This window comes from Thrips palmi, unplaced genomic scaffold, assembly GCF_012932325.1.
Source record: "Thrips palmi isolate BJ-2018 unplaced genomic scaffold, TpBJ-2018v1 HiC_scaffold_8, whole genome shotgun sequence".
In the NCBI taxonomy this organism is placed as follows: domain Eukaryota; kingdom Metazoa; phylum Arthropoda; class Insecta; order Thysanoptera; family Thripidae; genus Thrips; species Thrips palmi.
Genome location: NW_023144635.1, coordinates 4,241,653 through 4,254,056, shown reverse-complemented (window position 1 = coordinate 4,254,056; position 12,404 = coordinate 4,241,653). Strand labels below are relative to the sequence as shown.

The 12,404-nt window shown below is 59.8% G+C and overlaps 1 protein-coding gene across 3 annotated transcripts in view; it reads left to right on the top strand.

The window, feature by feature from the left end:
• LOC117653910 overlaps positions 1 to 12,374 on the top strand; it is a 53,797-nt gene extending 41,423 nt beyond the window's left edge. For 2 of the 3 annotated variants that reach the window (XM_034399922.1, XM_034399926.1), the window contains 10 exons: positions 1,137 to 1,211; positions 4,842 to 4,987; positions 6,608 to 6,656; positions 9,527 to 9,664; positions 9,744 to 9,896; positions 9,988 to 10,166; positions 10,264 to 10,467; positions 10,565 to 10,711; positions 10,785 to 10,878; positions 10,959 to 12,374. In XM_034399922.1, coding sequence (XP_034255813.1) covers positions 1,137 to 1,211; positions 4,842 to 4,987; positions 6,608 to 6,656; positions 9,527 to 9,664; positions 9,744 to 9,896; positions 9,988 to 10,166; positions 10,264 to 10,467; positions 10,565 to 10,711; positions 10,785 to 10,878; positions 10,959 to 11,266 — 1,493 coding nt within the window. In that variant the 3' untranslated portion in view covers positions 11,267 to 12,374. The remainder of the gene's footprint in view (positions 1 to 1,136; positions 1,212 to 4,841; positions 4,988 to 6,607; positions 6,657 to 9,526; positions 9,665 to 9,743; positions 9,897 to 9,987; positions 10,167 to 10,263; positions 10,468 to 10,564; positions 10,712 to 10,784; positions 10,879 to 10,958) is intronic. The other variant, XM_034399923.1, reaches the window with a different exon arrangement.
• The last annotated feature ends 30 nt before the right edge of the window (positions 12,375 to 12,404 follow it).

Below are 12,404 nucleotides of genomic sequence, written 5' to 3'. Positions count from 1 at the left end.
TGTGCTTTGGATTTTGGATTGGGCTAGCAGTCCGGTTCGAATCGCCCCCGGCCTGTGTGCCGCCGCTCTGCAAACCCAAAATCCCCCGAGCGCCGCCCGCCCCGGCGCTACAGCAGTTTTATTCATTTCGCCTCTCACTCTCTCGCAGCCGTGAGTGCGAGAGAGACGGAGCGCCGTTCGGCCAGCCTGCCCTGCCGCGTTGTTGGCGGCCATCCCCTGCACTGTGCACTGCATACGCATCAAAGGCTGGACTCGCCGGCTGAATCCGATCAGTGCTTCGGTCGCGCCCCGTCTCTCTCGCGCTAGCGGGGCACCCCGCAGGGGGTGCGAGTGGGAGCACTGTGAGGCTCCTCCGAAAGGGACTGGCTGGGCGCATTGCCGTTGCGATTGTGCGTTGCCCGCGGCCTGGACTGAGTGGACTGTGGTCGCGCGGCCGGCGGCCCGGCCCGGCAGGAGGACGCGCTCTGCGGTGCGGAACTGTCTCTCTGTTTGACGTTGTGTGCTGATTCTCCTGTTTGTCTGTCTGTTGCAGGTAAGTACCGGGGCGGCCGGTGCCGTGATGACGGGCTTGGTGGTGACGGTAGGGGCCTTCGGCGAAGCACGGCGTCTTTGGCTGTGCCGCTGTGACGCCACGGTCGCAGGCTGGCCGGCCTATCTCTCATTCATTCCCTCGACATTTTCGCTCCACCTCTCATTCGCTTTGAACGTAGCCGCTACTAACATTGACGCTATTAACTCATGCCATTTGATTCATTTCTAATTCCCTTCATGATTGGAGCAGTAGGTCTGTTGTCTCTCTCTGTTTGTCGTGTGCCGTCCCGGGGCCCCGCACAGTGGGCCAGAAGACCGGTGGAGGCGGCCAAAATTCTAGGCGCGTTTGGAGCTCCAGAGTCGTTAAACAGGACTCCAACCGACTCGGTTCGAGTCCCATTTAGCGACTCTGGAGCTCCAAACGCGTCTAGAGTTTTTTCCGCCGCCTCCGGTCTTCGGGCCCACTGTGCCGCGCGCCGCGCGGCGGTACGCGCCCCGGAGTGGTCCGCAAGCCCTCTGCGTCCACCACACTGCCTTAAAGTGCCCGGCCTGCGACTGTGTGTGTGTGTCAATGTGTTTTGTTTGTGTTGCGTGCGACTTGGAAGGACGGGGAAGGTTCCTTGTGGGGGAGTGCAAGCTGGACACGAACGTCAAGCCCTCGACGCTCAAGACCAGCAAAGGTATGGCCCCGGGGCGAGCTCTAGGCTAGCCCCGCAGGCGTAGCTGCGCCTCGCTGCGCGTAGTGGAATGGAACGAGTAGTTGTAGTTGTCCGCTTGCAGTGCGGCGCGCTGCGGCGCGCTGCGGCCCGCCCGGCCCGTTGCTTACCCAGGCGATCCAAACTTGTTGCTGCCATTAACTGTTTGACGATCGGCAAGTTTGGCCATGTCGTTAATCTGCTTGCGGCCCTCTCTCCGTTTCCGGCCTTTCTCACGCCTTTCCGCGGACGGTCCTTAAAAGTCTGTTTTCTCCGTCCGCCGCCTGTGGTCTGATTCCGGACGGTGCTTTGGTCGCTCTGCCTCTCTCGAACTCGTGTGGGGTGCTCCTTGAGCGCGAGAGAGTCACAGCGCGTCCGGAATGAGCGGCTCCGGACTGCTTTATCACTGCCGGCCGCCGCTTGCATGACGTTCCGGCGGCGCGCTTCCCTCTCGCCGCGAATACCCCCCGCGCCCAGAGACTGCCGCGGCGCGGGGTATGTGCGCTCCGATTGGCCGTGTCAGTGGAGGCTGGTGGACGCTTGCCAGCGGGGGGTCGCGACGCGGTGCGCGGTGGCGCCGAGGCGTGGCCAAGCCACCGCTGCCCCGATCCGTCTTGTTTTGAATCGGACTTGGCAGCAGCTGCGCTCGAGCGACGAAACTTCCCCGGGAGTATTGGCGAGAAAAAGAGGCTTGCGTCGCTTTGTTTTTACAGCGTGTCGTGACCTTACCGCCGCTTCCGCCCGGGGCCCGGCAGAGGCTCGTCGTCGCGGAGGTGCGGCGCGGGGCCGCGACCCATCCGAGGTGTTAACAGTGGCCTGGCCCGCCAGTACTTTTAAGGCCCGGGCGCTGCGTCTGGCTGCGTCACGCGCCACGTCATGCTGGGCAGAAATTCGTGGGCCTGGCGGCGGAGCGCGGTGGAGCGTGCCCTGCTTGGTGTCCGTGGAGCCGAGCGGAGCTGGAGAACGCCTGCCGGGTAGGCAACCGTGGCGCCGCGCTGCGGGCGGGTTGCCTACCTCGCGCAGTGCAGGCTGTAGGCCGCCAGGCCGGCCAGGCCGCCGCGCTTGACTCGCCTCTCCTCTCTCCTCCTTGAACCGCCGCCCCGGCCGCGCCGCGTTGGCCGCACCACAACGCCTCCATTGACTCGGGGCAGGGGAGGGGGCGGGCCCTGGCACCATGGCGACGACGGCCTCTCGCCATTCACTCGCGGTGGAATCGGAGCAAGAAGCGGACGACGGCGGACGACGGCCACGGTGGCCGGGCCACCCCAGGGGCCGCCCGAAATGAAATGGTCTCGGACGCCAGCACGCTGCCAGATTGCCCCGAGCCGCGAGGGGGTTGGGAGGGAGAGGGGCGGTTCGGGATTTGATTTGTATTTCCCCTTTTCCTCGTCGCCGACGTGCCGACGTCGACATGGTGGACGCCGCCGGGCGTGTTCGCGACACGTGGGGCACACAATGCCTGCCGGCTCGGCCGTCGCGCCGCATCGCGGTGTGTTGACGCCGAGCCGACGCTGCTTGTTATCGGCGAGGGGCGTGGCGGCGCGGTGGCGGCAGAAGCAGCAGTGGCGGTTTAAATATAGTGGGGCCGGTGCACAGCTGACTGGGCGCCGACGGCGGCGTCTCGAGTACTCTGGCTTGGGTAATCCCGCCCGCCCAGCCGCCAGCGCGGGGGGGGGGGGGGGGGGGGGGCGATGCCCATGGCGGATTAGCAGTGGCGGAACTGGGCCGCCAGATTTTGAGGGAGCCGTGGCGGCCATGGTGGCGGCCACGGTCCACGGGCTGGCCGCCCTGGCGGGGTGGCCGGGGGTGTCGGGGGTGTCGTCCTTTGTCCCGCGAGACAAGGCGCCGCTTTCCCTTTGCAGGAGCCTTGCCAGAATGGGATTGGATTGGAGGAGCGGCTGGGCCTGCGCCCTGGGGCTGGCTTGGCTTGGCTCGGGCGCAGCCACTTGCCAAAAGTCGCGCGCCTGCCGCTCGCTCGCTGGCCAAACAATGGCGCTGAGAAGCCAACGGACGCAAATCATGGCCGATTAGCAGTGGAGTGGGTGCGGGCGGAGTCTCGCTCGCAGCAAGGGTTGACAGCGTGGCTGGAAATAGTTTTGGCCGCCGAGACGCGTATGTTCGTGTCGGTTCGTGTACGTAGAGTAATGGCGAAGTAACGCGAACCATCTGGCACATCCGAGTGCGATGGGCCGATGGGCCAGCCAGCGTACCCGTGGCGCTGCGGCCGTCCCCGGGGGACGGACGGACGGACGGGCGGCGAATGGAGTGGATGAAGCGCCCCTCGCTGCTGGGGGGGAGGCCGCTGGAACAGCCCCATCCCCCGACGACGTCCTGGCGGCCATCTCGGACCGGCAGGCTCGCCGCACTGCGCACTGCTGCCGGTGGTGGACGTCGTCGCCGTGGTGGTGGTGGTGGTGGTGCCGTCGCCGTGGCCAGCCCTTTGATTTATGTCCCGCTCTTTAACGAGCCTGTTGCCCAACGCGGCTACCCAATGCCTGCTACCCCTTCGTCCGTCACGTCGAGCCTCGAGCTTGCCGCCGAACCTGCCGCGTAGAAACCGGCGGCTGCACGGTCCGTTCTGGGAATTCATGCTCTTTTTGACTGGGTAACTTCTTCGCCCCCGTTTCGCCTGAAGGGCGCTCAGCGAAAAACGCGCCATAAGAAGTTGTTTGCTCGCGGGGCCGGGCCCCGTCCCCACGCCATTTTTCCTGCCCCCGACGTTGGCGGCGTTCGCGCTGCAAGTGTCTCGTTAGGGCCGTCCGTCCGTCTGGGCCGTCTGGGCCATCTCGGCCATCTCGGCCGAAAGGAAAGCACCCTCCTATCTTCCGCCGTTAAACGCGGGCGCGCGTGCGGAAATACGATCCTCGGCCCGCGGCGCACGTGGACCAGAAGACCGGTGGAGGCGGTCGAAATCCCGGACGCGTTTTGAGCTACAGAGTCGCTAGATGGGACTCGAACCGACCGTGTGACACCACCAACGGATTCCTCGTTCGGAGAGCAATCCAAAGGTGGGGTCACACGTTCGATTCGAGTCATATTTGGCGTCTAGAGTTTTGGCAGCCTCCACCGGTCTTCTGGCCCACTGTGTAGGGTGCATGGTGTGGTGTGGGTAGTACTCGTGCCCCCTCCCTGCTCGTCCTCGAGGCGGAGGCAGGCAGAGCATGCGTCGCCGTCCTTGTCTACGTCCTCCCCGGGCAGGCTGGAGTGCGGGGCACAGCGCCGTCGGGAAATGGGGTCGTCTTGGAGGCGGGGCGGCCGGACGACGGGACGACGTGCAGTCGTCGCGCTGCCATCCCGGCAGCTGGATTTAATAATGCTCCTCGCCGAAGGAATCCGCCTCCGCGACGACCGATTTCGCTCCCGGCTTCGGCCGCCTCGCCTCGGCGCACCATCGGGGCGGAAACTGGATTAATTGGATTAATACCGTGGCAGTCACGTTGCCGCTTCTTTCCGTCGTCCTCTTTGTTTTTCTTGCTGGAAGATCCAGGCCATTCTGGGGTGGCTTCCCCCGCCGCCCCGACGGTGCGCGCGATCAACGCGACGCGCAGCGCCCCGCCTCCGGCCGCGCCCTTTTCCAGTGACGTTGCTCCTCACGCTCTTGTTGGTGTTCCACAGGCGCGCTGCTGCGGCGAGCGTCGGCCGACCCGGACCGACGTCGCATGTCCCTCGGGGGCGCCATCGGAGCTCACGGACCTCACCGAGCCTCGGACGCCTTCCTGGACCCCCACCATGCCGCCATCTTGTTCAGAGACTCGAGAGGGGTGAGTAAGCTGGGGTGCACCCCGCAAGCGCTATTTGTCAACACGTCGAAAAATGGGTCGGTTGCCGCGTCCGCGATTAACTGGAGCGCAGTCGATTTGCAGCGATCGACCCATTTTTTTTTCTCCTTTCCTTTTATCGGTGGGACAGCGTGGCACGCGGAGTAAACAAGCAGTGTTTGTGTTGTGTGCCCGGGCCATCACGCTACATCGCTACATCCCGCCCGCTGTCCGGTCCAAATCCTCGGCAAAGCTTGCAGCCCGCCGCAGCGCGCAGCCTGCATTGCCTCGGACAGTGACGACTGCGGGGTTTTTATCTCTGCCGGGCGGTGCGGTGCCGGCAGCCCAGCGCGCCCTTGGACCGGAGCAGCGCGGCGCAGCGTGGCAGAGCAGAGCCCCGAGGCTACGGCGTGGTTCGGGGCGCTGGGCCACGCCGCCACGCCGCCACGCCGGGCTCGGATGCCCCGGCCCGGCCTCGAGGTGTGGAGAGTGGGGCGTTTGAACGCGTCCCTCTCTCCTTGACGTGGCCGCCGCTCCGGGCCAGGGGGGTGGTGGGGAGGGGCGCCGCCTCGCCGCTGGGTTTGGTTTGTACGGCGGGCGCGGTGCGCTGCGCGGTGCGGCCGGGACCTCAGCTCAGTCCGTGGCAGTGCCAGTGTTGGCCGGGGTCCGGGTCGTGGCGCTGGCGCTACGCAGGCGCCGCGGCGTCGTCGTCGTGGTCGTGTGCCCTCGCTGCCGACGCGCCGCGACGCGCCGCGACGCTCCCCCCAGTGTGTGCGTGCGCCTGGGGCGCCGTATGGTGGCCGCGCGCGTCGCTCCAGCTGTTGCCTCCTGGAGTGGTTTGCAGTGGCGCGGCTGGCCGCGAGTCCCCGAGGGCCCCGCTGGTCCGGGTCAAGGGTCACGGCCTTGCCAGCAGGCCAGCAGGCCGCCAAGTGCGGCGGCGCGTTGCGCCCTGGCTGCGGCCGGAAATGACCGGCAAGATGACCGACCTGGGGCGGCGCGCGGCGCACATCGATTGATGAGCTTGACGAGCTCCGCGTCGTCCGGCGTCGTCGCGTGGGGTTGACGGCGCGCCTCCAGGCCTTTAGGCCTTCCTGCCCCCCCGTCCGATGACTAGTGTCCGGCCGACGCTGGCGGCGGTCGGCGGCGCCCTGGCCGCCCTGGCCGCCTGCACCTGTTGTGGCATCCGCCCCATCCGCCGTTCCGGGGGCTGACTTCCTGACTCGCCCTCCAGTCCGCGCGCCTCGAATCGAGATGCGTCGCGCCGTGCTCGCTACCACCCCCAGCCCCGCTCCGCCGCCGCCACCGCCGCCGCCGCTCACCGCGAGGAGCCGCTGGTACTCCAGGCTGGCGGCCAACGTGCGGCGCGGACGGCGACCCTTCTCGCCGAGGAGCATCCTGCGGAAGTCGCTCGTAAGGGTCTCGGGGGGCTCGCCTTGGGCGGGGGCTCGCTCGGCCCCCTGCGTGCTACGTGCTGCGTGCGGCCACTGATTAGGGTGGACAAGTCTGTCTCCTGGGGTAGTCCGTGCATGTCACTGGGGAAGGTCTAACGACGGCCTTTTCGTGGACCTCTGTTTTTGTTGTTGTTGTTGCCAGCCACTGACTCTTTCCTTTATCGTGTTGCAGCTGCCCGTGGCAGACCCCTTCCTGGAGAAAGTCAGCATGTCAGATCTGGGTGAGTATTGGCGCGCTGTCGGACCCAGGCAGGCGTCCTTCGGAGTAGCGTTGGGGTGACTGAGGATGTCGTGGCTGAATCGGATTACCAGCTTGATGAGCGTTTGCCTGGCCGTGCCTGGCCGTCCCCACCGAGTGCTGGTTGTTGCTCGGCTCCCCAAACTCCATTACCGTCGCGCCGCCAAGGCCTTGCCTGGCCGCGCCGAGCTTCGAGTTTCCCGCGCTTATTTCCCGAAGCGTTGGCGCGCCAGATGGGGGTGGCGGTTGTTAGAGGTTGTCATCATTCGCCTCTCCACTCCGATGAGTGGCTCGTTTCCGCCCTCGTGAGCGCTTCGCCTTTCTTCGAGCTTTCTTGGGTGACTCGCGCCGCCTGATGGCTGAGACTCGCTGGGTCCGACTGCAGTTCGGTTGCATCGCGTTCCTGTTTGCATTTCCCGCGAAAGGCGCCCCGATGGGCCTGCACTGGAGAACGCGTGCCCCTGACGCAACGCCACGCAACGCCTCGCAACGACAGCGGTACCGCGGTACCCACACCCGCAGGCCGCACCAGGCACTTCCCTTCCTTGCCGCTGCCCGCCTGCCAGGGGTCGTGGCTCCCGGGGTGGCTGTGCGTGTGGGGGAGGGGCGGGGGGCTCAGAGGAGGGGGCCTATCGATCGCGGGGGGCTGGGGGCGCGTAGGGGCGCGGCCCCCTGCAAGCGTGCCCCCTCCCGCGCCCATCCCCGTCCCGCCAGTCCCGGTCGGCCATCAATGCACCGCGGGGCCGTCGGCGTGCCGTCGGCGTGCTGTCGGCTGCCGCTCTTCCACGCCATTATGCCCGCCCTGGGTCGCCGATGACGAGCGCTCCGTCGGCGCCGACCGGGAGCGCCGCCGCAAGCCCTGTGCTGCACGGCTGGAGAAGGCAGTCCTCTGTCACTCCCGCACCTACACGGCACGCCCCAGGCGAGAGAGACAGGACGACGACCAGTCTGCTAACATGGAGACGGGGCTAAGCCAAGGAGGGCCGCCCTGCCCCAAAATAGCAGCACGCCAATGACAGCAGCACGCCGCCGTGCTGTCCGATCGTATACCACACCTAGCTGGCCTGGCTGGCATCCCTTTCTTGCTACTCGGTAGCCTGGCCTGCAGCATGCCGTCGTGCTGGCGCTGGCAAACCCAGGCAGCCCGGCCGATGCAAATCGGAATCCCCTGGGGAGGCTGCTGATGCTAGCGCATGCTGGCGGTGGCGTCGGCAGCCTATGCATTCCCACTGCCCAGCTCACACAGGGTCTTTATTGGCGTTGATGATTTGAACTGGAAAAGGGGGAGGGGAGGGGGTACCGCACATGAGGCCCCCGACGCCGCTTCGCCGCCACGCCGCGGCCCACTAGGCCCGCACCATGCAAGGCGCCGGTCCTGGTCTGGTCCTGGCGCCTCTGCCTCGGTTTCGAATGTGTCGCCTCGCCGCGGTCGCCTCGCGAGTCGCGAGTCAGTCTGTCCCCGGAAGCCTTGGGCATGCCTTGGGGATCTCGCTCCTGCTCCTGCCAAGGCCGCCAGTTTGGCAGCTGCCCCTCCCGGCCCGGCGGGCCCGGCTCGGCGCGGACCATCTTCCCCGCCGCGTCCCCGCGCGTCCCGCGTCCCGCCGCCACCGCGGCTAAATTTACCCAGTGTTGGGCGCAGAGTGCCTGCCCGCCCGCCTGCCACGCCACGGCGGCCCCGACATGGCTGTGGTCAGTCCCCGCGCTGCATGTGTCGGACACGGCTGTTTTGACGCTGGCGTGTAGCCGTGCCGCCTGCAGGCCGCCTGCCGTGCTACCGGACGTCGTCGTCGTCGTCGTGCTCGCCCCGGCAGCCTCGAGCTTGACGGCGGCCCCGGCCCGTTGCGCTGGACGCGTGGTTCCTCGCGCCGCCCGGGCCCGTTGAAGGGCCCCTCGAAGGGCGCTATGGCCCGCCCTCGCCCTGCCCGCCCAGCCCGCCGTGCCCCGGCTCCAGCCCCCGCCTGCACGGCCGCACCGTGCTGCGCCACTCCGGCACCGGCCACCTGCACCTGCATTACTACAGCAACAGCCCCTCGCTGCGCCTGCCCTCCATCGAGGAGGAGGCGGAGGTGTACCGGCCCGACCAGATCAAGGAGTTCGAGAGCGTGGACCCCGCCTGGAAGTCGGACATAGCCGAGGTCCTCGACAAAGGTGCGGTGCGGTGAGGGGCCCCCGTCAGGCCGTCATGAATGAGCCGAGCCGTGCGTCGCGGGCCTGTTGGCCTTCCCCGCCCCGCCCGACCCCGCCCCGCCCCGCCCCGCCCCGCCCGCCGAGGAAGGGCGTCTCGCCGCCGCTCCGCCGGTCCGCAGCATGCCGCGGTGATACGATATCAGAGTGATAGCGCCGCGCTCAGTAGCTGACCGGCCGGGACGCGACAAAGCAGGCCGACCAGGTGACGGTCCCGACGGTAGGCGCGCTGCGCTGCGCTTGCGCTGCGCCGGGCGTATGGCCGCGCGAAACCGCACCGCGCCACGCTTTGCCGCGCTGCCTGTGACGCGACGGGACGCGACGGGACGCGACGTGACGGCCCGGACTGTCGCAGCGCGGATCGTCACGCCAAGTGACGCCAGGACGGCCACTGTGCGGCCAGCATGCGGCGCCGTTCCAGAACAGTCGTTATCAGCCGTGAGTTGACGGCCCTCCCCCCGGCCCGCCCCCGGCCCGCCCCCGGCCCACGCCGCCCCCGAAGCACGGTCCTGCTAGGTCGCGGCCCTTGTATCAAAGAGTAAAATTGCAACACAAATTAGACTCTCCGTTTCGGGACGCCTTGGTCACCTCAACGCTCCAGCCTTGTAGTTTTGATGTTCTTTCTACTGGGAGTTGAATTTAATTTTGTTTTGTTTTTTTGTTTTACAGAAGAGGATGAAAGTCAGATTCTTGTGAAATTTTTCAAATTTCACAAATGCTATGATCTTATTCCTACTAGTGCCAAGCTTGTTGTGTTTGATACACAGCTTCTGGTCAAAAAAGCCTTCTTTGCCCTTGTTTACAATGGTAAGTCTAATGTGAAATATAGTGTTATTTTCTCATGTAGGGCGTCTTCTAATTATTTGTTCCCCCTTTGTTTTGCTAGGTGTTAGAGCAGCCCCATTATGGGACAGTGCCCAGCAGAAATTTGTAGGAATGCTCACCATCACAGACTTCATCAAAATCTTACAAATGTACTACACCTCTCCTTCTGTTACCATGGACGAGTTAGAGGAGCACAAATTAGACACTTGGCGAGGTGAGCTTTAAGTACTGTAATTTAAACTTTGTTTCTTACGATCTTTAATTTATTTATTTTTAAATTGACCATTTTAAACATTATTTCACAGATGTTCTGAAGGACCAAGAAATGCCCTTAGTAAGCATTGGACCAGATGCATCTTTGTACACTGCTATAAGTACATTGATTAAGAACAGAATACACAGGCTTCCTGTCATTGACCCAGAAACAGGGAATGTGCTCTATATTTTGACTCACAAACGTATTCTTCGTTTCCTGTTCCTTTATGTAAGTTTAAATGCAAAGCATCAACCAATATGATTTAGGATCTAGGAGGCTCTTAAATATTTTTCTGAACCCAACTATGATTTGTTTTTCCTCACAGATTCATGACCTGCCAAGACCCAGTTACATGAATAAGACTCTTAGAGATTTAAAAATTGGAACATACGATGGTATTGAAACAGCCAGTGAGGAAACCTCAATCATCACAGCTTTAAAGAAGTTTGTGGAAAGGAGAGTTTCTGCTCTCCCCATGATTGACACTGAGGGTCGCCTAGTGGATATTTTTGCTAAATTTGATGTCATTGTAAGTTTCTGTTTTGTTTCTCTCAGTATTGTGCCCACTATCTACAGATAATTAAAACTGCTTCTAAGCATAATTTTTATATTGCTCTAATTTTCAGAATCTTGCCGCTGAGAAAACTTACAATAATTTAGATGTTTCTCTAAAGAAAGCTAATGAGCATAGAAATGAATGGTTTGAAGGTGTCCAAAAATGCAAATTAGATGAAACTCTCTTCACAATATTAGAAAGGATAGTCCGTGCTGAGGTAAGTTGCTGTTTACATTTCGGATGTTGTTCTTGTCATTGTCTTCATTTAACATTATTCTTAATCATTTCAGGTGCATCGTTTGGTTGTTGTGGATGAAGAGGAACGTGTTATTGGAATTATTTCACTGTCTGATTTACTCTTGTACCTTGTCCTACGGCCATGTGGTAGGTACCTATTTCATTTTAGTGAATCTAGAAGAAGTAGAAATAAGTAGTCACTGTTTCATTTTCTTTTATTGCTTCAGGTGAAGATGGCAACTCTGATAACTGTTCGTCTGTGAGAAACCAGGATGTCCAATCAGAGGTAAATGTTGAAGAAACTGAGTCGTCAGAAGTTAGTGAAAAAGCAAAGGAAGAAACTAAGTCATCATTAGAAACTTCAGAAGTTAATGCACCGGACTCTCCAGCAAGACAGGATTCTGTGCCTGAAGTGACAGAAGAAATAGCTGAAACACCTGAGACTTCAGAGACAGTAGATAATGACCCATCCCCAACCAGTGTTGATGTGGGCAGCAGTGGGTGGAGGGAAGTGACGGTTTCTGGTGGCGAATGAAAATATATCTATTTATATTTGGCATCAAAAAAGGACTAATAATGAATGTGAGTGAAAGACCCCTTATAGTGAAATTTAATTACATATATATGTGAGTGAGTGAAAGTGATAAAAATGTTGTGTGAGTGTGTGGTAGTGTGCAGCGTGCATGATGCGTAGTGAGCAAACTGCGGGTTTCATTTGATATTTATATTTGCTCATGGCCCATTTGTATTGTTTGTCTTCTTATGAGACCTTTGCGTTTGTAGTCATTATTACTGTTATATTAGTCATTTATGGAAGCAGTCTTTTGCAAATGCTGATAAAAGTGGTGGCCTGAATGCCTATTTTTGTTAGAGATTTTTTAGGGGAGGGGGGTACAAATAGTTCATGAATGAAGATGAGAGAGAAGCTTCGACTGCCTTTCAGTTATATATTATGAAATTTTCTAGAAAATGCCATTGATTTTTTTTGTTTGAAAAAAGAAAAAAATCTAGTTAGAAGACAGTGATGTCAGCATCATTGCTTCCCTCTTGTAAAATAGAGAGGTTAAACTTATTTGCTCCTTTTGTGTGGCCTATTGTAATTTGGTTTAGTTCCTCTAGAAAGGCAATTTTATATGAAGTATGTATGATAACATCTGCAAGTCTGGTACAATAGAATGCTAGTACGTATTGTGGTGCAGCTGCATTGTGATTTTAATTTTTGGGCTCGGTGTTTGCTTAAAATATTTAAAGTACTTGTTGATAGCTGACTAAATTTGTCAGATCAGATATTTGAAAAGCTATGTAAAACCTAAGGTGTGCCATATGGCTTGCATTCAGACTGTTTTCCTTTCCCTTTGATAAGCGGCAAGGAAAATATTTTTGTGCTGTTTAACATAAATTTTGTTGATTCAAAACAATTTTTGAATGTATCTTTAAAGTAACATTAGTTGATTTATATAATAATTACACCAAATATATTACGCAGATGAATTTGTGATAATGTGACATGCAAGTGTGTTTGTACGTTAAATATGGTGTAGCCAGGGTTTGAAACTTGGACAAATTTGTTTTTCTCATGAAATTATCTCTTGTAAGGCTGTCTTTAAGTTATATAAATACGTAAGTCACCCGTTGATCCTAGAGAGAGAGATTTTTTTATCCTTTGTCCAAAG